Source organism: Lynx canadensis, chromosome B1, assembly GCF_007474595.2.
Source record: "Lynx canadensis isolate LIC74 chromosome B1, mLynCan4.pri.v2, whole genome shotgun sequence".
In the NCBI taxonomy this organism is placed as follows: domain Eukaryota; kingdom Metazoa; phylum Chordata; class Mammalia; order Carnivora; family Felidae; genus Lynx; species Lynx canadensis.
In genome coordinates this window covers 20507402-20532644 of record NC_044306.2, presented here as the reverse complement: position 1 = coordinate 20532644, position 25243 = coordinate 20507402, and the positions used below count along the sequence as shown (strand labels likewise).

At 39.0% G+C, this 25243-nt stretch overlaps 1 protein-coding gene across 3 annotated transcripts in view; it reads right to left on the bottom strand.

Annotated features, from left to right (window-relative positions):
• The window catches only part of MTUS1 (microtubule associated scaffold protein 1), a 171883-nt gene that overhangs the window by 54694 nt on the left and 91946 nt on the right, over positions 1-25243 (bottom strand). For 2 of the 3 annotated variants that reach the window (XM_030312206.2, XM_030312207.2), the window contains 2 exons: positions 18312-18446; positions 13424-13462 (listed from right to left, as the gene is read on the bottom strand). In XM_030312206.2, the coding sequence (XP_030168066.1) occupies positions 13424-13462; positions 18312-18446 (174 nt within the window). The remainder of the gene's footprint in view (positions 1-13423; positions 13463-18311; positions 18447-25243) is intronic. The other variant, XM_030312208.2, reaches the window with a different exon arrangement.

Here is a 25243-nt window from a genome sequence, read left to right as displayed (position 1 = left end):
GCTTTGGGGAGGGGTGGATAGGGAAGCCCAGATTTTAAAAATTGGCTCAAAAAGATTCTTTGATTACTTATTTGATCAGCCATTAGCACTCGTACATTAGCTGTAGTTTCTGAAGTTAACGTTAAGTATAGGAGACGTATCTAAAGGCAAGTGCCCATCTTTGTTATTACGCAAATTCCTAACTGAAGAGAATATCTAAAGATCACCAAGGATCTTTAGACAGCAAGGAAAAATTTAAGAAACTTTTGATACCTAAGAACAATCTTACTAAAAATTAGGAGTAAGACGAGTTTTTATGAAGGGCAGAAAAGCTTGTGTTAGGATTTCAAGTGGAAAAACAAAACCATAATTTAAAATTTTATGTATAGTAGGATCTCAAAGAATAAAAAATACTGAAGGAAGTATACATAAATGTCACCAATGCTCTGAGTTGGAGTAGGCAGGATTTTCAACGTTTTTGCCATAGGTTTCTGTATTTTCCTATTTAAAAAAAAAGATCACAGCGCCAAAAAACAAAACAAAGCAAAACAGACTTTTAAGTTAAAGTGATAATTCTATCTATAATTCTATAAAATTATAATAATTCTATAAAATAATTGTATAAAAAGCCTACAGAATCAGCTGAGTTTCCATTAATGATACAAATAATGACAAACCATTAAAAAACTGCGGAAAGTCTTTAGCAAGGTTTAAAAACAAAGATGTGATATGGATGATGTAAGTATTTGGCAGATGAATACGCTATAGTATTACAGTACATTCAAACAAGAACCACAGATTCCACTGCAGTCTGTGAAAGTGCGTGCGTGCGCGCACGTGTGTGTGTTTAATCAGACCCGATTTAAAGAACAGTAAAATTACCGGCAAAAGAAACAACCATCAAAACTAAAAGGCAACCAATGGGATGGGAGAAGGTATTTGCAAATTAACTATCAGATAAAGGGTTAGTATCCAAAACCTATAAAAAACTTATCAAACTCAACACCCAAAAAACAAATAATCTAGTGAAGAAATGGGCAAAAGACATGAATAGACACTTCTCCAAAGAAGACATCCAGAAGGCCAACCAACACATGAAAAAATGCTCCACATCACTCATCATCAGGGAAATACAAATCAAAACCACCAAGAGATACCACCTCACACCTGTCAGAATGGCTAACGTTAACAACTCAGGCAACAACAGATGTTGGCGAGGATGCGGACAAAGAGGATCTCTTTTGCCCTGCTGGTGGGAATGCAAGCTGGTGCAGCCACTCTGGAAAACAGTATGGAGGTTCCTCAAAAAACTAAAAATAGAACTACCCAACGACCCAGCAATTGCACTACTAGGTGTTTATCCAAGGGATACAGGTATGCTGTTTTGAAGGGGCCTGTGCACCCCAATGTTTATAGCAGCACTATCAACAACAGCCAACGTATGGAAAGAGCCTAAATGTCCATTGACAGATGAATGGATAAAGAAGATGTGGTGTATATACATACAATGGAGTATTACTCAGCAATCAAAAAGAATGAAATCATGCCATTTGCAACAATGTGTATGGAACTGGAGCATATTATGCTAAGCTAAATCAGTCAGAGAAAGACAAATATCATATGATTTCACTCATATATGGAATTTAAGATAAAAAAGGATGAACATAGAGTAAGGGAATAAAAAATAATATAAAAACAGGGAAGAGGACAAAACATAAGGGACTCTTAAATACAGAGAACAAACTGAGAGTTGCTGGAGGGGCTGTGGCTAGGGGGATGAGCTAAATGGACAAGGGGCATTAGGGAGGACACTTGCTGGGGTGAGCACCAGGTATTCTATGTAGGGATGAATTGCCAGATTCTACTCCTGAAATCATTACTGCATTATATGTTAACTAACTTGGATGTAAGTTTTGAAAAATAATGGATTAAAAAAGTAAAAATAACACTGACATTATGACTAGATAGGATTCAAGCATACACCGTGCAGGGCTGCTTGAGTGCTAGGAAATGCAACCACACTGGGACTGATATGTTTACTGTTAATGATCATAAAGAATCTGCAGAAAATGAATATTTAAACCAGGGATTCAAGCATCTCTATCCAACCTCTTCTAGAACTCTAACACCAACTGTATGCATCTGAATGTTTATCTTCTTACTTTCCCTGACACAACACTATTCCCACATTTTCTTCATTTTTATGCTTCCCAATCTTTACTGTCTTATGTTCAAATCTCTGTTCCAGTTGTAGGAAGTTCAACTCAGGGTCCAATCTTTCCACAATGTCCTCTTCCTCAATAGGAAGAAGAATGCCTATATTGTGAAAAATTATCTTAAGATTCACATAAAACAATTAGAAAAAATTGCATCCTTCACACACACACCACCCCCCCCCCCACCAACCCCGTAAGATTATAAGCTCTCCAAGATCAGTGATGTTGTCTTTTATTTCTTTGGTCTCCCAAAAATGAAAGTGATATTATCTATGTAAAATGTTTTAAAAAACAAAACCCATAGGATATTTAAAAAAAAGAAGTTAAATTACTTCTACATCATAATGCTCTGTAACCGATTTTTACACTTAATACAAGCTTAATAAATTTAGTAAACTTAAAAACTTCCCACGTATTTTTCCAAGGCATCAACTAACCCTCTTGGTTGCTTTTTAATGGCTTTGCAAATGTCATTAAAATGTCGGCAAACATAATTTACACAGGTGGTTTAATTCAAAACACAGGTGTAGTTTAAATCATTCAGGCTGTTTCCACTTTTCCCTCCTAAACAATTGTGAAAGGCAATGAACACATAAGTCGATTTTTTGTCCCTTTAAACAACTCCCATAAATGGAATGCCCGGGTAGAACACTCCTGTTCCATGGCCCCACGATGCCTCCAGAAAGGCTGTGAGAATTTACACACCCTCAGTAGTAGGTACGTGGCACCTGTTCCTTACTCACCAACACCAGGTATTGCTGTTAAAAACATACAAGTACTGACAGCACGTATTTTGATTAGCAATTTGTACACTCTTTCATGTTTCCTACAACTTCCTATTTTTTTCTTTCATGTCTGACCATTTCACTCTTCTCCTGAAGGCTCATCTTTACGTGCTGATGTGGAAGATCTGTACATGTTACGTGTTACATACATCATCCTGGTTTGTTGTTTGCTATTTGTATTGCTTATAATTTTTGACAATGAACAAATTAGTTTCAGGTGTAACAACATGATTCAATACTGGTATAGACTGAAAAATAATCACCATAGTAAGTCTACTAATGCTTAACATCCATCACCATGTTTATAATGTTTTTGACAAAAGGGAAGTCTAAAACTTTTGTTGTCATAATTATTAGTCTTTTCTTTTGTACTAATGTTCCTGGAAAAGGCCCTTTTCCATCCAAGTCTGCATTCTTAGTGCTCTGATCATTCTACTTTTTGTTTAAAACTTCGATCGATAGGGAACAGATTGGCCTGTAGTGTGTGAAATAGCAACCTAACTCCGGCTGAAAAGATAGCCTTTGTCCCAACAAGACGTACTAAATAATCTATACATTTCCCTGATATGGAACACTAATTCTATCACATTATCAAATTAGCATCTCCCTTTTAAGTAGCAGAAAAGTTATAATCCTAAACCAACAAGGAAAGAAAGACGAATCCCTGTTCTCACCAGAGGAAACCCTGGCCACGCCAGTATTGCCTCATCAGAGCAGGTCTTCAACTCTCAACTGTTTAGCAGTCTTGGAAATAAGGGGAACAAAAGCAACCCTCTCCTCTTGCGCTGGATTTAGTAAATGAATATGCAGGCAGCAGTGCATTTTCTGACCTCCAAGGCAGACACCATGGCACCTGAGCCTGATGATCTTGTGTAAAACAATCAGGCGGCTGGATAAAAACATCTCTCATGCTGTGGTATCCAAAACAGCTTTAATGTGTGGTAGAAGCAAGGTAATTCTAGTATGTGCTATGTGTGACATCTTCCTAATCAACAGTAAACCAAGTTTTATTTAGAATCACTGCTGGCTAAACTCTTTAAATACATTGCAGCGGCTAGACCCCATAAGAATGGTTCTTGACTTTAAGTCGTTTTTCCTGCTTGATTTAAGGATTTAAAATAATTCTGCATCCTGCAAAAGAACTCAGAATAAGCCCCTAGAATTCTAAGAACAAGGAAAAAGATTATCATCGTCACCATCCTGAGCAGCAGAGGAAGAGATCGTTTGAGAGCTTTTTATACAACAGTTCTATGAAGTCAAAATTACTCCTATCCTGGGAAGTATTCCCATAACATTCCATAATTCCAAATGAGAAATTTGAGACCTGGAGAGGCTCAGTAACCAGCCTAAGGTCAGGACACAAGCAGAAAGTGTCAAGACCAAGATTGAAACCAATATTCAATGCCTGTAAAGTATATTCTCTCTCTGCTCCTCTTTATTGTATTATGAGATACTGAAAGGGTCTTTGAAGCAACTGATTAACAGTTAAACTAAAAACAGTGACATATACTTTTCAACTATGACATTAGCCTCAATTTAAAAATAATACCCAGGGGCGCCTGGGTGGCGCAGTCGGTAAAGCGTCCGACTTCAGCCAGGTCACGATCTCGCGGTCCGTGAGTTCGAGCCCCGCGTCAGGCTCTGGGCTGATGGCTCAGAGCCTGGAGCCTGTTTCCGATTCTGTGTCTCCCTCTCTCTCTGCCCCTCCCCCGTTCATGCTCTGTCTCTCTCTGTCCCAAAAATAAATAAAAATAAATAAATAAATAAATAAATAAATAAATAAATAAAAATAATACCCAATGTTGACTGGAGCATGGTGAAGCCAACATTCTTACGTCGCAATCATGGTATAAAGGGATATGAAACTTCTGGAAAGCAATTCCGTTATCTGAGCGAAGTGACTACAAATATGCCCAGGTTTTGATTTACTTAAGCTACTTTTAAGAATCTGTCACAAGAAACTTCCCCCAACTTTCACAGTGAGAACTGCCCATCATAGAATCATTTATGTATATGATACAGAGGTACTCCGATATTTAAGAGGAATAGTTAAAAGTCGCTGCACATGCTAAATGTAGTAGTCATTAGAAGTGATTACTCATGTTAAGAAGCAATAAGACAGGACATAAACTTATCTGGATTTTATTTAAAACCACAAATAAAAAAAACCACTAAGGGGGGATTTTTAAACTTCTACAGGCTAAAATTTTTAGAATTTAGCCAACTGCTATAATTAAATGAAGAAACAGTCAGCTTACTCTTCACCACTACTTGTTGTTTAAAAGATAAAAACTATCTCAAAACGACAGTACAATTATTTAAAATTTAATGCTTGGAGGAACGTGTTTGTATGTGAAACAATGTCTTCTGTATCATCTAAAAGACCATTTGCAAGTAGAATATGAAGGAAGTCAAGGCTCTCTGCAGTCAGAGCATATTATAGCAGCTAGAAACCTTAGTGGTTGATCATTTTAATTACACAGAAAACTAGTCTCAGAGGTTAGATGAGCCACCAAAGTCATGGGCTGTTTGGCCACCACTTCTTAACACCAAAGCTGTTCCTACAAAAGCGAACACAGTGACTTCTTCTCAGTGGGCGCATCATAATACCAGGTTAGTTTCATGATTCACACTTTCCACTTCTTTTCTCATTTAATCAGGAGTTAATTTGCCATTCTGATAACCTTACTTGTCAAAGGCCACTGATACATCAAGGGTCAGTGATATGGTTTGGAAATAAGACACGATGTCAGTACAACATTGTGAAAAGGAAAAATGTCTAATGCTAATAGTTTATTGTGCAAATGGGATATAGTATGCCTAACAGAAAAATATCACTTATAAGTTAATAAGTTATAAGTTTACGTGGTTATAGACTTGAGACATGAAAGAGGAATGACTTTCCATATTTCACATTTAATTCAGATTAAGATAGGCATATTAGATTTATTTAACCAGCTCTTTTACTGTGACCAATATCAATGGCACCTTCCAAAGCACAAAAAAATCACACACAACTACTGGCCAAAACAAACCTGAAAAACCTGCATTGTGAAAACCACAAAAATTGTTGAAACTGAAGAAGATCTAACTAAAAGGCAAGACCTCCCCTATTCATGGACCAAAATACTTGATATTGTAAAAATGGCAGTACTCCACAAATTGATCTATAGATTTAATGCAAGCTCTATCAAAACCCCAGCTTACTTCTTTACAGAAATTGACACAGACCCAAAGGTTCATATGGAAATTCAAGGAACCCAGAATATCCAAAAGATCTTCAAAAAGAACAAGTTAAAAAAACCTCACACTTCCTGATGTCAAGGCTTATTATACCACAGTGATCAACAGTGCCATTTTAGCAAAGAGACACACAGATCCACAGAACAGATTTGTGAGTCCAGAAATAAATTCTCACATTTACAGGCAACTATTTTTAACAAAGGTGCCATGACATTTCAATGATGGAAAGACTACTGTTTTCAACAAATGGTGCTGGTACTACTGGATATCTACACGCAAAAGAATGAGATTGGACCCTGTATTTCATTGAAAAAAATGAATGGATCACAGACCTAAGCCTGAGAGCTAAAAGTATAAAAATCTTCTAAGAAAACACACGCATAAATCCTCGTGAACTTGCATCGAGCAATGGCTTCCACACGGAGCATCAGAAGTAGACAGAAGATCAAGGTGGCCGAGGAGGGGGACCCTGAGCTTACCTCCTCCTCCCCTAGACACAGCAAGGCTTCAACTCTATATATAATAACTCTCTGAGGATGCCCTCAAGACTAGCAGAACAGCTCTTCTGCAGCCACAGATAAAAGGAAAAGCAACATCAAGAAGGGTAGAGGGGCTGAGACACAATATACATGGGACCCATACCTCCAGCACAGCAGCACACAAGCAGGAGCTCTGTCACAGGCCCAGAGATCCTCCCTGAGGAGCAAGGGTTGGTTCAAGCCCCACATTGGGCACCTTCACCCTAAGGGCCTTGTTATAGAGTCCCTATAACATCTGTGTTTGAAAATCAATGGGACTTCAACCCTAGGAGAGCAGGAGCACTACAGAAAGCCACTACTCCATTCTTAAAAGGCCTGTGCACAAACTTAGTTGCTCTGAGACACAGCAAAGCAGGAGCAGTTTGAAAAGCACCTGGGCTATAAATGAAAGACATTTGCTAAGTTTAAGACATGTGCTGAGGAGGCAGGGATTATAGGAACTTTCTCCAGGATGGAAGTGCCAGTGAGTGCCATTTTTCTGCCCTTCTGCCTAGCTGGCCCAACACTGGTGGACTCCACTTCTGACATTCGTCCTCTACATCACTAGCACCACCTGCCCTGCCTCAGTACTCCCCTATGGATGTGCCCTCTTCAACACATCTCCAAAGTGGCTCCAGCCCCATCTCACCCAGCAGGAGGCCCTAGTTGGGACCAGTCTCCCCACCGCCACCACCCAAGGAGCTTCTATCTGCAACATGCAACAGGCAGCCTCAGGCAGAATGGTACCCTTCCAAAGCAGCTCCTTCCAGGAATTGGGGGAGGACTAGCCCCACACACCAGTTTGTCCACAAAAGCAAGGATCCAATGAAAGAGGAATGAACACACAGCCCAAAAAAGGAAGCACCATGGAATGCCTCATTTAGATGACCGGGGCAGGGGGCTGGTGGTGGTGGGGCGGGCTTCTGGACCCCACAACATGGAAACAAACATACAGAGTCAGGCAAAATGAGGAGACAGGAACATGTTCCAAACACAAGAACAAGACAAAATCTCAGAAAAAGAACTAAATGAAACAAAGATAAGCCACCTGATAAAGAGATCAAAATAATGGTTATAAATAAACTCATCTAATGCAAGAGAAGTATAAAGGAAAAGAGTGAGAACTTCAATAAAGAGATAGATTACATTGAAAATAACAATCCTAGCTAAGAATACAATAACAGAAATGAAAAATACACTGGAGAGAATCAGCAGATTAGAGAATGCAGAAAAATATATCAGTAATCTGGAAGACAAAGTAGTGGAAATGATCCAAGCTCAACAGCAAAAAAGAAAAAAAAAATTTAATGAGGATACTAAGAAAATCTTCTGAGATAACATCAAGGGTACTAATATTTGTATTCTGGGGCTCCAGAAGGAGAAGAGGCAGAGACAGGGACAGAAAATATACTTGAAGATATCATGGCTCAAGACTTTCCTAACCTGGGGAAGGAAGCAGACATCCAGGTTCAGGAAGCACAGAAAGCCCCATACAAGATGAATCCAAAGAGGTCAACAACAAAACACATTAATAATTAAAATGTCAAAAATGAAGGGGCGCCTGGGTGGCGCAGTCGGTTAAGCGTCCGACTTCAGCCAGGTCACGATCTCGCGGTCCGTGAGTTCGAGCCCCGCGTCAGGCTCTGGGCTGATGGCTCGGAGCCTGGAGCCTGTTTCCGATTCTGTGTCTCCCTCTCTCTCTGCCCCTCCCCCGTTCATGCTCTGTCTCTCTCTGTCCCAAAAATAAATAAACGTTGAAAAAAAAAAATTAAAATAAAATGTCAAAAATGAAGATAAGGAGGGGTGCCTGGTGGGCTCAGTGGGTACAGCATGCAACTCTTGATCTCAGGATTGTGGGTTCAAGTCCCACAACGGGTGTAGAGATTACTTAAAATCTTAAAAAGATAATAATAAAAGATAAGGAATCTTAAAAGCAGCAAAAGAAAAGCAATTAGTTACATGTAAGGGAACTATTATTAGGTTATCAGCTGAGTTTTCAGCACAAACTGCAGGCTAGAAAGGAGTGGCATGCTATATTCAAAGTCTGAAAGGAAAAAACCTACAACCCGAAGACTCTCCCCAGCAAGATTATCATTCAGAGTTGAAAGAGAGATAAAAAGTTTCCCAAACAGAAGTCAAAGAAGTCCATAGCCATGAAATTTGCCTTACAAGAAATGTTAGATTTCTTTAAGCAGAAAAGGCCATAACCAGAAGAAATCAATGAAAGAAAAAAAATCTCAGTGGTAAAAACAAACATATAGTAAAAATAATGGGCCAACCACTTATAAAAATAGTGTAAAGATGAAAAGACAAAGGCAGTGAAATCAATTGTATCTACAATAGTTAGTTAAGGCATACCAAAATGAAAAGATGTAAAATATGACATCAAGTACATCAAACATTGTGAGAGAGGGAGTAGAAGTGTAGTACTTTAAGTAACCACCAATTTAATACAGACTGCTACATATATAGGGTGTTATATGTAAATCTTATGGTAACCAGAAACCAAAGACCTATAAGAGATACACCAAAAAAACAGAGAAAAGAATCCAAACATAACACTAAAGAAAATCATCAAGACACAGGGAAGAGAGCAAGAGAAGTAGAAGGAAATAGAACTACAAAAACAACCAGAAAACAAAATTGTAATAAATTCATACTTCTCAATGATTAAATGTAAATGGACTGAATGCTCAAAAGACACAGACTGGCTGAAAGGATGAAAAAACAAGACCCATCTACATATTGCCTACAAGAGATTCCCTTTAGATGTAAAGACACACAGACTAAAAGTGAAAGGATGGGAAAAAAAAAAAAAGCCACACAAATAGAAACAAAAAGAAAACGGGTCAACAATACTTCTATCAGACAAAGCAGACTTTATAAGAAAGACTAACAAAGAAGGGAATTACATAACAATAAAGGGTTCAACCTAACAAAAACAATTTAACAATTATAAACATCTATGCACCCAACCTAGGAGTACCTAAATAGATAAAGCCAGTATTAACAGACATAAAGGAAGAAATTGCCAACAGTATAAGAGCAGGGGACGTTAACACTCCACTTACATAAGTAGACAGCATTCAGAAAAAAATCAATAGGGAAATAGTAGCCCGAAATGACACACTAAGCCGGATGGAATGAACAGCTTTAAACAGAACATTCCATCCAATACCAGAAAAATACATATTTTTTCAACACACGGAACATTCTCTAGGAGAGAGCACAAGTAACAAAACAAGTCTCAATAAATTTAAGAAGACTGAAATCATTTCAAGAATCTTTTCCAACCAAAATGGTATGAAACTAGAATAAAAATTAGAAAAAAAAACTGGAAAAGATACAAACATATGGAGGATAAACAACGTTAACAACAGATCAGTGAAAAACTCAAAGAGAAAAAAAATACCTTGAGACAAATGAAAACGGAAAAACATTCCAGAATTCACAGGATGCAGCAAAAACCTGTACTCTGTCCACACCACCCAGAGTAACCTACAGATTCAATGCAATCCCTATGAAAATGCCAGTAACATTTTCCACAGTACTAGAACAAATAATCTGAAAATTTGTGTGGAACCACAACACACCCCAAATAGCCAAAATAATCTTGAGAAAGAAGAACACAGCTGGGTGTATCACACTCCCAGATTTCAAACTATACTACAAAGCTGTAGTAATCAAAATAGTGTAGTCCTGAAAAAATAGATACATAAACCAATACACCAGAACAGAAAACCCGTAACTAAACTCATGCATATAGGTCAATTCACCTATGACAAAAGAGGCAAGAAGATAGAGCGGGGGAAAGACAGTCTCTTCAATCAATGGTGTTGGGGAAACTGGAAGCTACTTGCAAAAAAATAAAACTGTACCCCTTTTTTACACCATACACTAAAATAAACTTGAAATGGATTGAAGAGCTAAATGTAAGACCTGAAACCATAAAACTAAAAGATAGGCAGTAAACTTTGACATCAGTCTTGCCAATATATATATATATATTTTTTTGGATCTGTCTCATCAACAAAGGACAATAAAAGAAAAAACAAACAGGACTGTATGAAACTAAAAAGCTTTGCACTGCAAAGGAAACCATTAAGACATGAAAAGGCAACTACTAAATGGAAGAAAATATTTGCAAATGATATATCCAATAAGGGGTTAATATCCAAAACACATGAAGTTTTATAATTCAACACCAAAAATGAAACACAACCAAATCAGAGTCCAAATAAAAAGTGGGCAGAGGAACTGAATAGACATTTTTGCAAAGACGTATTGATGGATAACAGATACATGAAAAGATGCTCACTGTCACTATTCATCAGGGAAATGCACATCATAACCTCTATGAGATGCTCTATACCCATCAGAATGGCTATTACCAAAAAGACAAGAAATAACAAGCATTGGTGAGGATGTGAGGAAGCCGTCATGCACCATTGGTGGGAATGTAAGCAGGTGCCGCCACTATGGAAAGGAGCAGGGTGTTTCTTCAGCAAATTAAAAATAGAAATACCATATAATCTAGCAATTACACTTCTGGATATTTATCTCAAGAACATGAAAACACTAATTTGCTTTTGTTTGTATTTTTGTTTGTTTGTTTGTTTGTTTGTTTTTTAACAACCAAACGCAGCACACTCGGCCAGTATGCAGCCCAATGCGGAGCATGAACTCACAACCCTGATATCAAGATCTGGGCTAATACCAAGAAACAGACACAACTGACTGAGCCACTCAGGCACCCTGAAAATGCTAATCTGAATAGATTTACGTACCCCTAGGTTCACTGAAGCATTATTTGCAACAGCCAAGTATGGAAGTAACTTAAATGCCCATCAATAAATGAATAAAGAATAAGTTATACATTTACATATATATATGTATATGTATTACCATAGATATATATCTCTTGCAAGTAAACACACACACACACACACACACACACACACACACACACACACACACACACACTGGACTACTACCCATAAAAGAGAATGAAAACATGCTCAACATCATTATCCATCAGGGAAATGCAAATCAAAACCACAGTGAGATACCATTTCATACTCATTAAAATGGCTATCATAAAGAAAGATAAAAGCCAGTGTTGGCAACAATGTGAAGACACTAGACCCTTCATACACTGTGGTGGACATATAAAATGCTGCACTTTGGAAAACATTCTGGAAGTTTCTCAGTTAAACAGAGTTATACCATCTAGCTTCCTATTAAAGGCAATCTGATTTTTTTTTAATTTTTTAATGTTTGTTTATTTTTGAGAGACAGAGAGACAGAATGTGATCAGGGGAGGGACAGAGAGAGAGGGAGACACAGAATTGGAAGAAGCCTCCAGGCTATGAACTGTCAGCGCAGAATCCGACATGGGGCTTGAACTCGCGAACTGTGAGATCATGACCGGAGCCGAAGTTGGATGTTTAACCAACTGAGCCACCCAAGCACCCCAAAGGTTATCTGATATTTAACATAAAGTCATTCTACAGCATATTAGCTCTCTTTTTCTCCCAAATACCAGGATGTGCTAAAAACTTAAAGCAAAAGAAAATAAAAATCTCCAAGTGTGTAAAATAGTTTTTGTTGTTGTTTTTAAATCAGAAAAGACTTGGTAAAAATACATTAAAACTCAGGTGACCGGGGAACTTTAGAATTTCAGTCACTTTGGATGGTTGAGTCTTCTCTAGCTTTAAGAACTTAGAAAAGGTTAACACTTGTGATATAATTCCCTCACACGCCCCTGCCTTATTAAGCTGAGAAACTGGACACAACTTGGAAACAGTGAGGATATTCATTATTACCTGTATTATGTTATCCACCCTATTTTCTTTAATTACTATCTAAATACAGGGCATCCCAAATTTATACCTCCTGCCTAATTTCCTGAAGAGAAGGCCCTTGTTCATTTCTGGCTCACCACTATATTCTTAGCACTCAACACTGTCACAAGCATGATAAACTGTAGTCAATGTGCTATGATACTTTTCTCCCTTGTAAATTGCCATTGTAATCTTCACTGCATGTAGAAGCTACGTAACTGTCTTATAACTGGATATTTAATAAGAGGATGCAGGTGGCAACATGGGGACCTGACTGGCTATAGATTAAATATGGGAACTGCAGTGAACACACTTTATGAATCTTTATGGCTTCTCAAGAGACAAAACTTTTAGATTCCCAGTTGTGGTTCAAATGGGTGAGGCTGCAAGCTGTCTTAGAGACAGATCCAAATATGTTCAGTAGAAGTGTAAAAAAGAACAGAAAAATGTTAACCTGCTGAATTGTTAAAAGGTATTAAAACCTGATGTGGAGATTTAGCGATGAAAGACTACCCAATTTTAAAAGAACATTTATTGTTCTTTTAAAAAGTATGCTCTCCACTTTAGATCACATTTTTAAAAAATCATTTTTAAAAAACTAAGATTATCGATGATTAATAAAACATCCTTTGGGATCAGATAGCTTGTCAATCATGCTGATCAAGTTTTAACCTATGCCGGTCCCAGCCATAATCAGTTGAGTTTATGCCACAAACCTGAATTCCATTTTAAGCAAAATAGTGAAACTCATTGTAAGTACATTTAAATGCTTTCAACAATAACATAACTTTACAAAAAGATACTTTTTTTCTCTCTCCATATTTAAAGTTGTCACTTACCCACATTAAAAGCCGTAAACAGATTTTTTCTTGAGGGACCTAAAAAATAAAAGAAATATTTGTAAAATACTCATGTTTTGAATGAAATATCACACAAAAATTAGCTGTTTTGAAAATTTTTATTTTTTTTAAAATTTTTTTTATGTTTATTTATTATTGAGAGAGACAGCATGCAAGCAGGGGAGGGGCAGAGAGAGAGGGAGACACAGAATCCGAAGCAGGCTCCAGCCTCTGAGCTGTCAGCACAGAGCCCGACGTGGGGCTCAAATGCACGAACCAAGGGATCATGACCTGAGCCTAAGTTGCACACTTAACCAACTGAGCCATCCAGGCGCCCCTAAAAATATTTTCAAAACAAAAACAAAACAAAGAATATTTTCTAAACAAAAAAAAGGTATTTTGAAAAGCCATTCATTATCTAAATTTTAGGTCCCATATGGGAAATACCAGTGAAATAGAGTCAACTCTATCAAGTATCTTCTAGGTATAAAATGATTTTTCAGGGGTGCCTGGGTGGCTCAGTTGGTTAAGCAGCCGACCTTGGCTCAGGTCATGATCTCATGGTTGTGGGTTCGAGCCCTACATCAGGCTCTGTGCAGACAGCTCAGAGCCTGGAGCCTGCTTCAGGTTCTGTGTCTCCCTTGCTCTTTGCCTCTCTTCCACTCACTCCCTGTCTCTCAAAAATAAATAAACATTAAAAAAAAATTTTTAATGATTTTCCAAATAACAGAATGATAGCTTAAAGGTGATATGAATTCACAGTCACAAGTTAAATATGATAGGAAATCTAGAGTATTTTTTTCAGTCAAGAACAGCTGCAATGCGAATGTTAACAGTGCTGAATTTACACACATATTACACACTTCATGCTATTCCACTGCTGACACAGCAAAAAGGGCAGGGCGTTATGACAGACAGCCAAGAGTGTGTGATTTATAAAACTGCCAGGCATTAAATCCAGCCCACGTGCTGTTTAGCTATGAAGAAAAAAGTACTGAAGCTTTTTCTCCAAACTGACACAATATGAAACACAACCGGGGGGGTCCTTCCGCCATGTGTATGTATATCAAATCACCAAATATACCACAATTTTATTTGTAAAATTGTAAATTTGTAAAATTGGCTAATTTAACTATACGTTATTAAGCTTATAAAAAAAATACAAGTGATGGTAACAAGTACAGAGCTACAAAGATCAATCACTAGAAGAAAACTAGAAAGTGCTTCCACTTGACCAGAGATTGTCATTTCTAGAGCGTCACCACCTACAAATTACTACAATAGCTGCCACATTCTATCTGCGGAGTTTTACAGACACTGTCACCTCTTAAAATCTGTGGCCATTATTAATGAAAATCACTCATTCCCACTTAAGTAAAAACTGTGTGATACAAAAGCTTGCAAATTCAATAGTGAGACATTTTAGAACATTGGAGTTCCCTATTCTGTATAGTTATCGGTGGAATCATCAAGTTCCAATTCTCTGGAAGTTATTTAGTATCCAATTTTGACATCTGACACCTCTTTTAAGTTACTGTTGTATGTTTCAGATGCTGGGGTTTTATCATCATCAATAAAAACCGCAGATTCCCACAGTGATGTCATTCCAGCCAGAATGCCATCCCGGCAAGGGGTCGTCTGATGCATTAGAAACTTATTTAAGACCATGGGCAGATGGGGCGCCTGGGTGGCGCAGTCGGTTAGGCGTCCGACTTCAGCCAGGTCACGATCTCGCGGTCCGTGAGTTCGAGCCCCGCGTCAGGCTCTGGGCTGATGGCTCAGAGCCTGGAGCCTGCTTCCGATTCTGTGTCTCCCTCTCTCTCTGCCCCTCCCCTGTTCATGCTCTGTCTGTCTCAAAAAATAAATAAATGTTAAAATAAATAAATAAATGTTAAAATAAATAAATAAATAAATAAATAAATAAATAAATAAATAAATAAATAAATAAAATTTGCCAGCATTTCAGGGGTGCCTGGGTGGCGCAGTCGGTTCACGATCTCGCGGTCCGTGAGTTCGAGCCCCGCGTCGGGCTCTGGGCTGATGGCTCAGAGCCTGGGGCCTGCTTCCGATTCTGTGTCTCCCCCTCTCTCTGCCCCTCCCCCGTTCATGCTCTGTCTCTCTCTGTGTTAAAAATAAATAAACGTTGGAAAAAAAAATTTTTTTAAAAAATAAAAAAAAGACCATGGACAGATAAGAACTTGCAGATAAGAACTTGCTGGCACACTGGAGAACCTCCTTGCCCATATTTATGCCTATTTTCTCTTCAATGGTGTAGAAAAGAGAAAGCATTGATAAACGTTCACTAGGTGATGAACCTCAAGTTACTACAGGATTCTTTACGCACGTACACACAAAATATGGAAAAGGATGAGCAATGGACACTCTCACACTGTGGTAAGAGACCAACACCTTTCTGGAAAAGTACTGAGTCACATATTAACAATTTCAACATGATTCATACAGTTTAACCAGCAATTCCTCTTTCAGGGATATCTCATAGAAGTCATTAGAATCTGAAGTGATGAATGTTCACATTCAAAAATGTCCGCTCACCTCAGTACCACATGCCATAGTCATAAGCCAGAAATTGTCCACAAGTATGGAATTGGAAAATAGACTATTTAATAGCCCTTTAAAATGAAGATGCTTTTGTGATATGCCACTAAATTAATAAAAAGCAAGACACAGTCAAGTATACACATTATTTTTAAGTTTACTTACTTATTTTGAGAGAGAGAGAGACAAAGGGGGTAGGGCAGAGAGAAAGTGGGGGAGAGACAGAGAGAGAGAAGGAGGGAGGGAGGGAGGGAGGGGAGGAGAGAGGGAAAGAAAGAAAAAATCCTGAGCAGGTTCCCTAACAACAGTGCAGGGTGTGACACAGGGCTGGGACCCTGCAAACTGTGAGATCATGACCTGAGCCGAAATCAAGAATCCATTACTTAACCAACTGAGCCACCCAGGTGCCCTGAGAGTGTACACATTATGCCCTGAGTTTTCTTGAAACCACAACCACAACCACAACCACAACCCAAAACCAAAACCCAAACCCAAAACCCAAACCCAAAACCCAAAACCCAAAACCAAAACCGTTACGGAGGAAAAAAAATGGAGGAAATGCAACAACTGTTTGTGGTTGATGGAATAAAGGAGGACCCTGTGTGTTCCTGGTTTTCCCTGACACTTTAACATATGAGTGTGTGCCACCGTGGCTACTGCCACTTTCAGTCATTGTTAAAAGAAGAGGGATAAAGGGGCGCCAGGGAGGCTCAGTCGGTTAAGTGTCTGACTTTGGCTCAGGTCATAATCTCACGGTTTGTGGGTTCGAGCCCCATGTCAGGCTCTTGGGTGACAGCTCAGAGCCAGGAGCCTGCTTGGGGTTGTGTCTCCCTCTCTCTCTGCCCCTCCCCTGCTCATGCTCTGTCTCTCTCTCAAAAATAAACAAACATTAAAAAAAAAAAAAAAAAGGAGAGGAATTAGGGGCACCTGAGTGACTCAGTCAGTTTGAGTGTCCACCTCTTGATTTCAGCTCAGGTTATGATCCGAGAATTTTGGGACTGTGTCCCATGTCAGATTCTGCACTGAGCGTGGAGCCTGCTTAAGATTCTCTTTCTCTCCCTCGGCTGCTCTACCCCACTGGCGCACGCGCGCGCTCTCTCTCTCTCTCAGAAAAAAAAGTAGAGAGATTAGCAAGTCAAAAGCCTAATTCTTATGGGCTCAAAAAAGAGGCTCATGACTCTATCTTATAATCGTTAACTACTGACTTGTACTTGCCTTGAATCTAAGATAAAAATTGACCTGTGCCAAAGTATAATTACTGCCTGTAAATGGTGTCCTCAAGGGCAGATATTCTTTGGTTATACTTGGCAATATGTTATGTGTCCAGTTTTGACTACTTCTCTTGCCTCCCTTACCTGTTCACTTACACAAACCACAGTATTGCTTTCATTCAACTATTATTTTCTAATTGAAATTATCTATAAAGAAAACATTTACAATCTATTTGTCCTTTGTTTTTATGACTAATAAAAATCAAGAAAATTTGTTAGATAGATCTTAACCCAGGATTGAGGTAATGTACACATATTTTTAGTTCCCCTCCCCCATCATTATTAATTGCTTCTTGCTCTGTAACTAAGCAATTGCATTCGGTTAAAACTGAAACACTGGAAGATCTTTTTTCCTGTCATTGATAAAATGATTATATCCCATAGTAATTAGAGTAGATCCCAGCTACCAGTAGTGTAAATAAAATAGTTTTGTAAAAAAACCTAACAACCGCCACCTCTAATATGGATCAGAGATTACAGCTCAAGTCTCTCATTCCTGTTTCTTTCAGGTAAGAAATCTTTCGGTTCACTAAGCACTAACCCACCTTCTACTGTGCTTCAGACCCACTTCAGACCTGGCGATAAAGCTTCATGAAAACACTCCGTATTAAGTATATACCATATATTTTGTAAACCCGAGAGTTATTCTTCGTAGCCACGGCAATCACTAACTGAGTAATACAAAGAAGGAGAAGAGAAAGAACGGGGGAAAGAAACAAATAGTTTGGAACAAAGGTGGGAAGTAAATTGTGCATTTCTATCTCATTGTTCCAGATCACTATCTTAGAATAATTTAACTCTGGAAGTCTTAATTATCTTCACCTTATACCTGTGTTCTGTCTCCTGATTTCTACGTATCAAGTTTTAACTAGAGAACCTACTGACTCTGTGAAGAAGACTGACCTCCTTGGTGTTAAAATGTATTACGTGTCCTTTTTCGGAGAGATTGTTCGTAAACAACGGTTCACTATGCCATGAGACTAGTTGCCAATATTTAACTTTATACAAGGTAAGGACTTAAATATTTTCTCTCCCAGTTTTCTCTGCAGTGAGGAACATACCTTTTGGAGGAGTTTTTAGTAAGTGTGCATGAGCTCTGGGTCCCAAAGGCTTCAAATATAAGGATCCTGAGGAACCATTCTGAAATGCTGGTTTGGGAGGTTTTTCCTCATACTTGATGACAGTGGCATTCCCAGCTGTAATACGGAAGCGTACATTTTAGTTTATAGATAAATACAGCATCGATTTTCCACAATCTGTTCCTTTCCCCTTGAATCAACAAGTGCTCGCTAAGCACCCCACAATATGCCAGTTATTACTGCACGTTAGCAATATGAAGCTAATGCCATAACCAACGTGACCACGCATCCTGGCGTAATCCAAGTTTATGTGTCTTCTCCAGTCAAGTTTTCATCCCAAATCAAAGCTGGAAGACAAATCATACAGCCGTCCGTGCCGTGTAACAAACACGCCTAAGGTGCAGCGATGAAGAGCATCCATCTCCACGGGGACAAGGCAGATGTGCCAATAATCTAATCATAATACACAACGGCAGCCAGCTGTGTTAAAATGTGAGAACAACGACGTACAAACCCCATGACAGTAACAAGGATGAGAGCTGGTCCAGATTCGTCCTTACTATATCCAGGAGGTAAAACTCCCTCATTTGCCCTGGAACAAGGCACCTGAGTCCTACAGCTAAAACACAAAAGTAAGTCCCACCTAAATAATGAAAAACATCTTTAACTGACATGTACATCTTTCCTCTCTACTCACAGAGGAATTCTCTCAGGAAAAAAAAAAAGAGGCGGGGGGGGGGTGCCTGGGTGGCTCAGTGGGTTAAGTGTCCGACTTCAGCTCAGGTCATGATCTTACACTCCGTGAGTTCAAGCCCCACGTCGGGCTTTGTGCTGACAGCTCAGAGCCCGGAGCCCGCTTCGGATTCTGTGACTCCTTCTCTCTCTGCCCCTCTGCCTCTCGCGCTCTGTCTCTCTCTCAAAAATAAACATTAAAAAAAAAACAACCAAAAAATTGTTTCCAGGCACTAAAAGAATGACTAGACCGAGAACTCTCGGAGACACTATGATGCTAACTTATGTTGTTTAGGCTGTGGTCTAATTCTGGGTCCACTACCACAGTTCACGAGGCCAAGGGGCTGCCACAGAATTAGACCTACAACATTTCCCAGGGAATGTGTCAGGGTAAAAGGTAGAGGGAAAAATTACATGAGCAAATACTATGCTTTTGGTGTAATATGCCCATGAATCCTTGGAAAGAGCACCTTCCATTTTGCTGTGGTCTCTAATTTTGCCTCTGGTTCTTCATTGGGACACTAAAGGTAAAAGGCAAACTTAGCACATCAAGGAACAGTGACACTTCAGAATAAAGAATACAACTTTAAAAAATAACGGTGATACTTTACAACTTGGTTTTCCATCAGAATCGCCATTTGAAAGCATGGAGAAACGATGATAACAAAGACTTAAATAGATGCCTTGCTTAGTCTTATTTCTGCTTTTGCCCAGTAATGACTAAAGCTCTTTAGCATCAAAAAATAAGTATCAAAACAAACACTAAGTATCTTTCACAGTTGCTTAAGGGGTCTTCCAAAATGGTGCAAGTCCTCTTCTCATTTATGGCTTCCCCTTGGATTATAAAGGGAAACCAAATCCTTTATAGAATCCTTAAGATTTGTACTTGTACTTGGGGCAGGGAAAGGGCAGAAGAAAAAGACAGGAACGTGGCTTGATTCCTGCCCTGTGAACTCCAAGTGAGAATGTATTTTCACATTATATGTTCACTCACAATATACTTGATCCATAATGAAGTCCCGTGAAATATGTTCTTCTGCTAATGCTACACGAGTGGACTTTGTGGTTACTTTAGGAATATAACATCATTACCATTATTTATTGCAGTGTTTTGGGCAGGGGAGTCTATGTTTTAACAGTGTCAAAAACCTCACAGTAAAAGTGTGAAGAATAGTACCAGCATGTACAGATAAAGACAAAAAATGGTTTCAAATCTCATTAAGTGGTATTTAAAAAAAAAAATAAAGGAAGCAACAGTAATGAGCTGTGGCGGGGGGCGGGGGGGGATGCGGAAATCAGTGTTTCCTTAAAACACCATTCTAAATCCACATGTCTCCACAATTGAGTCATTTCTGAAAAAGTGCACTGTCCAGAAGCTTAGCTCCCATAAGGATTTTTAACAGTACTATTTTGCTTTCCCTAAGAGATTAATTACCATGTTACACAGCACTCAAGAATATAAACCCAGCACTTTGTCATTTTCTCTCCACATCCAAGAAAAAAACCAACCAACCAACCAAACATGCTTGCAAAGTTTTCTGGTCCTCTTTTCCCGTAAAAGTTAATCTTTTTATCCTGGTCCCCTTGCTAACCATACAAACCACTGGCATTTTTATATCATCACAGCCTTACCGGGCCAGAGCGGCAATCTACAGGTGCATTCATTCACTGTCTGGTTCTCAAACTTCATTTCCCTGCCACTGGAGTTTTTGTTTGTTTCTTAACTGACGTGCAACCCCTAGTCCTGGGCATCCAGTTCTGCTCTAACACTCAACACCTAATCATAAATTTCTTTATTACCAACCTGGATTCCTTTCTTCACCCTACATTAGAAAAGGGTCAGATTCTACCTTATTTACGACTATGTTCTAAATTTGAAGACAGATACTTTTCACTAGGCTAAATTATCCCAACTCCTACAACAGTGTTTATAGATGTCACAACTAAACCCATAAAGACACGCTGTTATTCCTCCCTGATGTATGTCAAGTCATGCTACAATGAGCCATCTGTTCATTCTTCCTGTGTCCATATAACATTTCCAATATTAGGTCAAATCAACACAGAGTCTTCCCTCCTACTGAGAGGTTTCTGTCAATTTCCTATCCTTCTTTTCACTTCTCTTTCCTCAGAACCTAAAGACTTGGTCTTTCTGAAACTGAAAATTACAAGGAGCTAATGTAAGTGACAATACTGAAGATACTGCTATTATAAAATTCAACATAACTTTTTAAAGGACATGGGACAGAATTTCATAGTCTTAAGATAACATAAGCAAAATCTCATAGAGCGTATCTTTTAGATTTTCACATAAAATGGATACTGGCCTTCAATTAGCATTTCAGCTTTTGCTAGATCAAAATCCCGGCAGGAAGTAAATGACGTTATTGAACTCTTGACCATGTATTGTAACAATTTGATTTCAGCCTTACTTTTCTTGAAACATTTTTAAAATTATAGTCGGCAGAAAAAATAAGTTATCTGTTCAGATTGTGAAAAGTTGAGTTTAATTTACAGACCCAATAGAAAATCGTATGATCCTAGATTTATTCATACTTTTCGTTTCTAAGCTTTAAACACAAAGACTTTCAGTTTCCAAAAAACAGACTAAAAGGATTTCTCACTAAAGCACAAGATGAATTTCTCATGGGGCACAATAGTCCTGTCCCTTGGCTCCCTGTCACACACAGACAGGAGGTGTTGTCCTGGAAACAAAGCACCAGTCTTCAGGCTCAGCATAAACACCAGGTCTAGCACCAGATCTATCATCAACTTTCTAACATGGGAGGGTCAAAATTCCTATAGAAGGATAAAATTTCTGAGTTTGACTAGGTACAGTCATTTACGCACACTTACACATGTGTGCGTACACGCGCGCGCGCACACACACACACACACAGAAGTCTCCATAAAAGTCCCCAACTATGGAGTTGGGAGAGCTTGAGTTGGTGGACACACGCAGCAGCTGGGAGAGTAACAGCCTCGAAAGGGGATACGCGTTCCTCACCCTTCTCATGTACCTTGCCCTACACATCAATCCCACCCAAATGTTCGTCTGCATTCTTTGTTATATCCTTTTATAGTAAACTGACGAATGTAAGTAAATGCTTACTTGAGTTCTGTGAGCTGCTCTAGCCAATTTATCAGACCCAAGACAGGAGTCGTTGACACCTCCCAAGTACACCCGGGTAGTGAGCAGCACAGGTGACAACCCGGACTTACAGGTGGCATCTCCAAGGGGGAGGACGGCCTTGCAAAACTGAGCCCTTAACATGTGGAATCTGAGGCTGTCTCAGGTAGACAGGGTCAGGACTTTGCAGACGACCCACCTGGCGTCTCGGGGAATTGCTTGTTGTGGTAAAAACTGCTACACATCCAGTTGGAGGAAATGAAATGTTGTGAGTGGGGGAGCAGTGTGAGAGTCAAGGAGACACATAGGAGGCAGGACTGGCTTTTCCCTCCGCAGGAGGGAAGGACTGTAGGTTTTTCTATTATAGTCCTACTGAAGCCACAGTCATCCTCAGAATTCTCTTCTACATGGTGCTGCAGGGGCCACGACCTCTCAGTGACAGTCTGTCCAGTCAATACATGATATCACACGGTTGCCCAGCTCCCAGCAGCTGTAATAACAACTTAGAATTGCCCTTGTTCTGTGGTGATCCTTGGTCCTAGCAGCCTCAATTATGCCAGAATGATAGATTCTCTGGAATTCTTAGTTTCATTTCCTCATGATCAAAATGGGATTCAAATGGAATAAATGAGAGTAAGAGAGGTAACAGAGTCTCAAGAGAAAGTGAAGAGATTCTCAGAGAAATCTAGACAGAAGACCTTATTTTTCTTATCCCAGAAGGGCTTTTCACTGCTCCAGACTTACTCGCAAACCAAAATTTCGTACTACATTCTGGCATCTGGTTAACATCAGTTTTTGGTTTTGTTTACTGAGTTATGTATACGCACAGAGCCAACATTCTGCTTCTTTCTTGAATATTTTTGTCAATCTGTCTAACGCTACCCACTATGCCAGACCATCTGCCCACCTGGCTTGAAGTCAAGGTGCTACCGAAGTCTACGCTTTCAGATTCCAAAAGCCAAGTTACTCAACTGTGTAATAACAAGAATGTCTCATATATACCCCAGAAAAACACTGAAAGAATGAAAATAAAATTAATGCCAGTCTAGATAATAGTATTTGCTTATTACACAGTCCATTCAGATGTGTGTAAGTATTAAACCTGTAATACAGGACTGCCTCCAACCCTTCCTCACCTGCAACAGACGTCACTAGTCAGACACAAACTTTGGCTCCGAACCCGGATGCAGCCTCAAACCCTTTCAACACGCTATTCCAGATACATCTGACCCACTGACCAGTGTCGGCGGGTGAGACAATACTCCTTTGCCCTCGGACTGTGGGTAAATAAGAGGAATTCTTCTATCCACTTGATCACTTCAACAACTCAAACACCCACCTTCCAGACTATTAGACACCATCTTACTATAGTGAAGAAAATCCAAGAGGAAGAAACATTTGTTGCTGCAAAGGTTCTGAAGATGATGCGGCACTGCCCTCCCATGCATCAGGTGAGAATCCTGGGGCTAGGAGGGTAAAAGATCATCCAGCTTCCCGCGAGTAAGGAAAACTAGGAGGAGACTGAGGTAAACGCCCTTTTCTATGTCTCAGCTGAGTCAGGGCTGGCCATGCAGGTGAAAAGTCAAGAATACTCTGTTTCTTTAGCTACCTTCCTGTTCTCCTACTTCTAAAAGAGTACCAACAGCTTTGGTGTACATCTCTTACATTTCCCACCTTACCATCTGTCTCTCAAAAATACACATTTTTTTTTTTTTTTGTGGCCAACCCGGAAGAAGGAAGCCGTTGGATTTCACACTCGCTAAAGGAGCAAAATTATATGCTCTCTAAAGACTTCCTTCTACACTTACACAATGGCCCTCAAACCTTCAACTCTATTCAAGACCTACAATAGGTATTCTTATCCAATGATCTTAACAACTGGATTTTAGTGGAGTCTCAAAGAGCTTGTATTTAAACTCTACAAATGAGCATATTTGGTACAGAAACCGTTGTGCAATATTTCGGGCTAATATCACTTTTAAATTTTCTGTGCTTAGAAGGACACACAGAAAGAACCAGCTAAAACCTCCAAGTAAGAGAAATGTATTAGCTTATCATAGCTTGATTTAGTCATTTGTTTTATAACTCAATGTTATTTCTAAAGGATACCAAACTACCAAGAACCAGCTGCTAATTTTACAAGAGCACTATGCAATCTCCGAAGTTCTTAAGTGATACCACTAACAGAATCATATCACAAAGAAACGAGCAGACAAAGCAAGAACACATTCTTTAAAGGGGTTTAAATGCTTAACCCAGTATGAATCAAAACATTGATCAAAAGATTAAATTCTCACATGACCCATTATTATCAGAAACAGAAAATTTTCAGTCCAAAATGATTTTTTCACAGGCCTTTAAAGGGCACACATCTTTAATATCTTTGCATATAATATGAGAAAAAAAATAATCAAAGATATAATGTTTTCATTCTAGGAAAATGTTTTCCTGTATTCATACAACTCTAAGCTACATACACAAAACTATTTGTTATTTAATCACAAATAAAGCCAAACTGTCTTTAATAATAAGGTCATTTCATGTGCCCAGAATGTCAACAATGCCACTGAATTAGATTAACAGTCTGAAAACACAGAAAATAGATAACACAACCGTTTCTACTTACAACCATTCACAAATTAAACATAAACATGCCGAAGACAGGTTACTATTAACAAATCACAAGGTGCAAAAATAACAATCAGGAGATGCTAAATCAATTTATTGAATACAACTTAAGCATGCTTACAAAGAGAAGAATCAAACCAGAAATCGTCGACCTACTTCTTTTCCCAGTAAGCGTGGCTAACAAAGGAACTATACAAAGGCTGTAGGATCCCAGGACCAGCAATGTCAGTAAGGTAGCATCATAGTGCCTCTCTGAACCAGCCGGTGGGGTGAGTGTAGAATTGATAAATATTTTTGAAGAAATCTCCGTCTCTGTACAACTGCGAAATCCTCCTGGTACAGTCATTTAAAAAGATCAAAGCAATCTTAAGCAGGAACCGCAGCCATGTTCACTCTCCTACCCCTCATGCTGGCTCTTACTGAA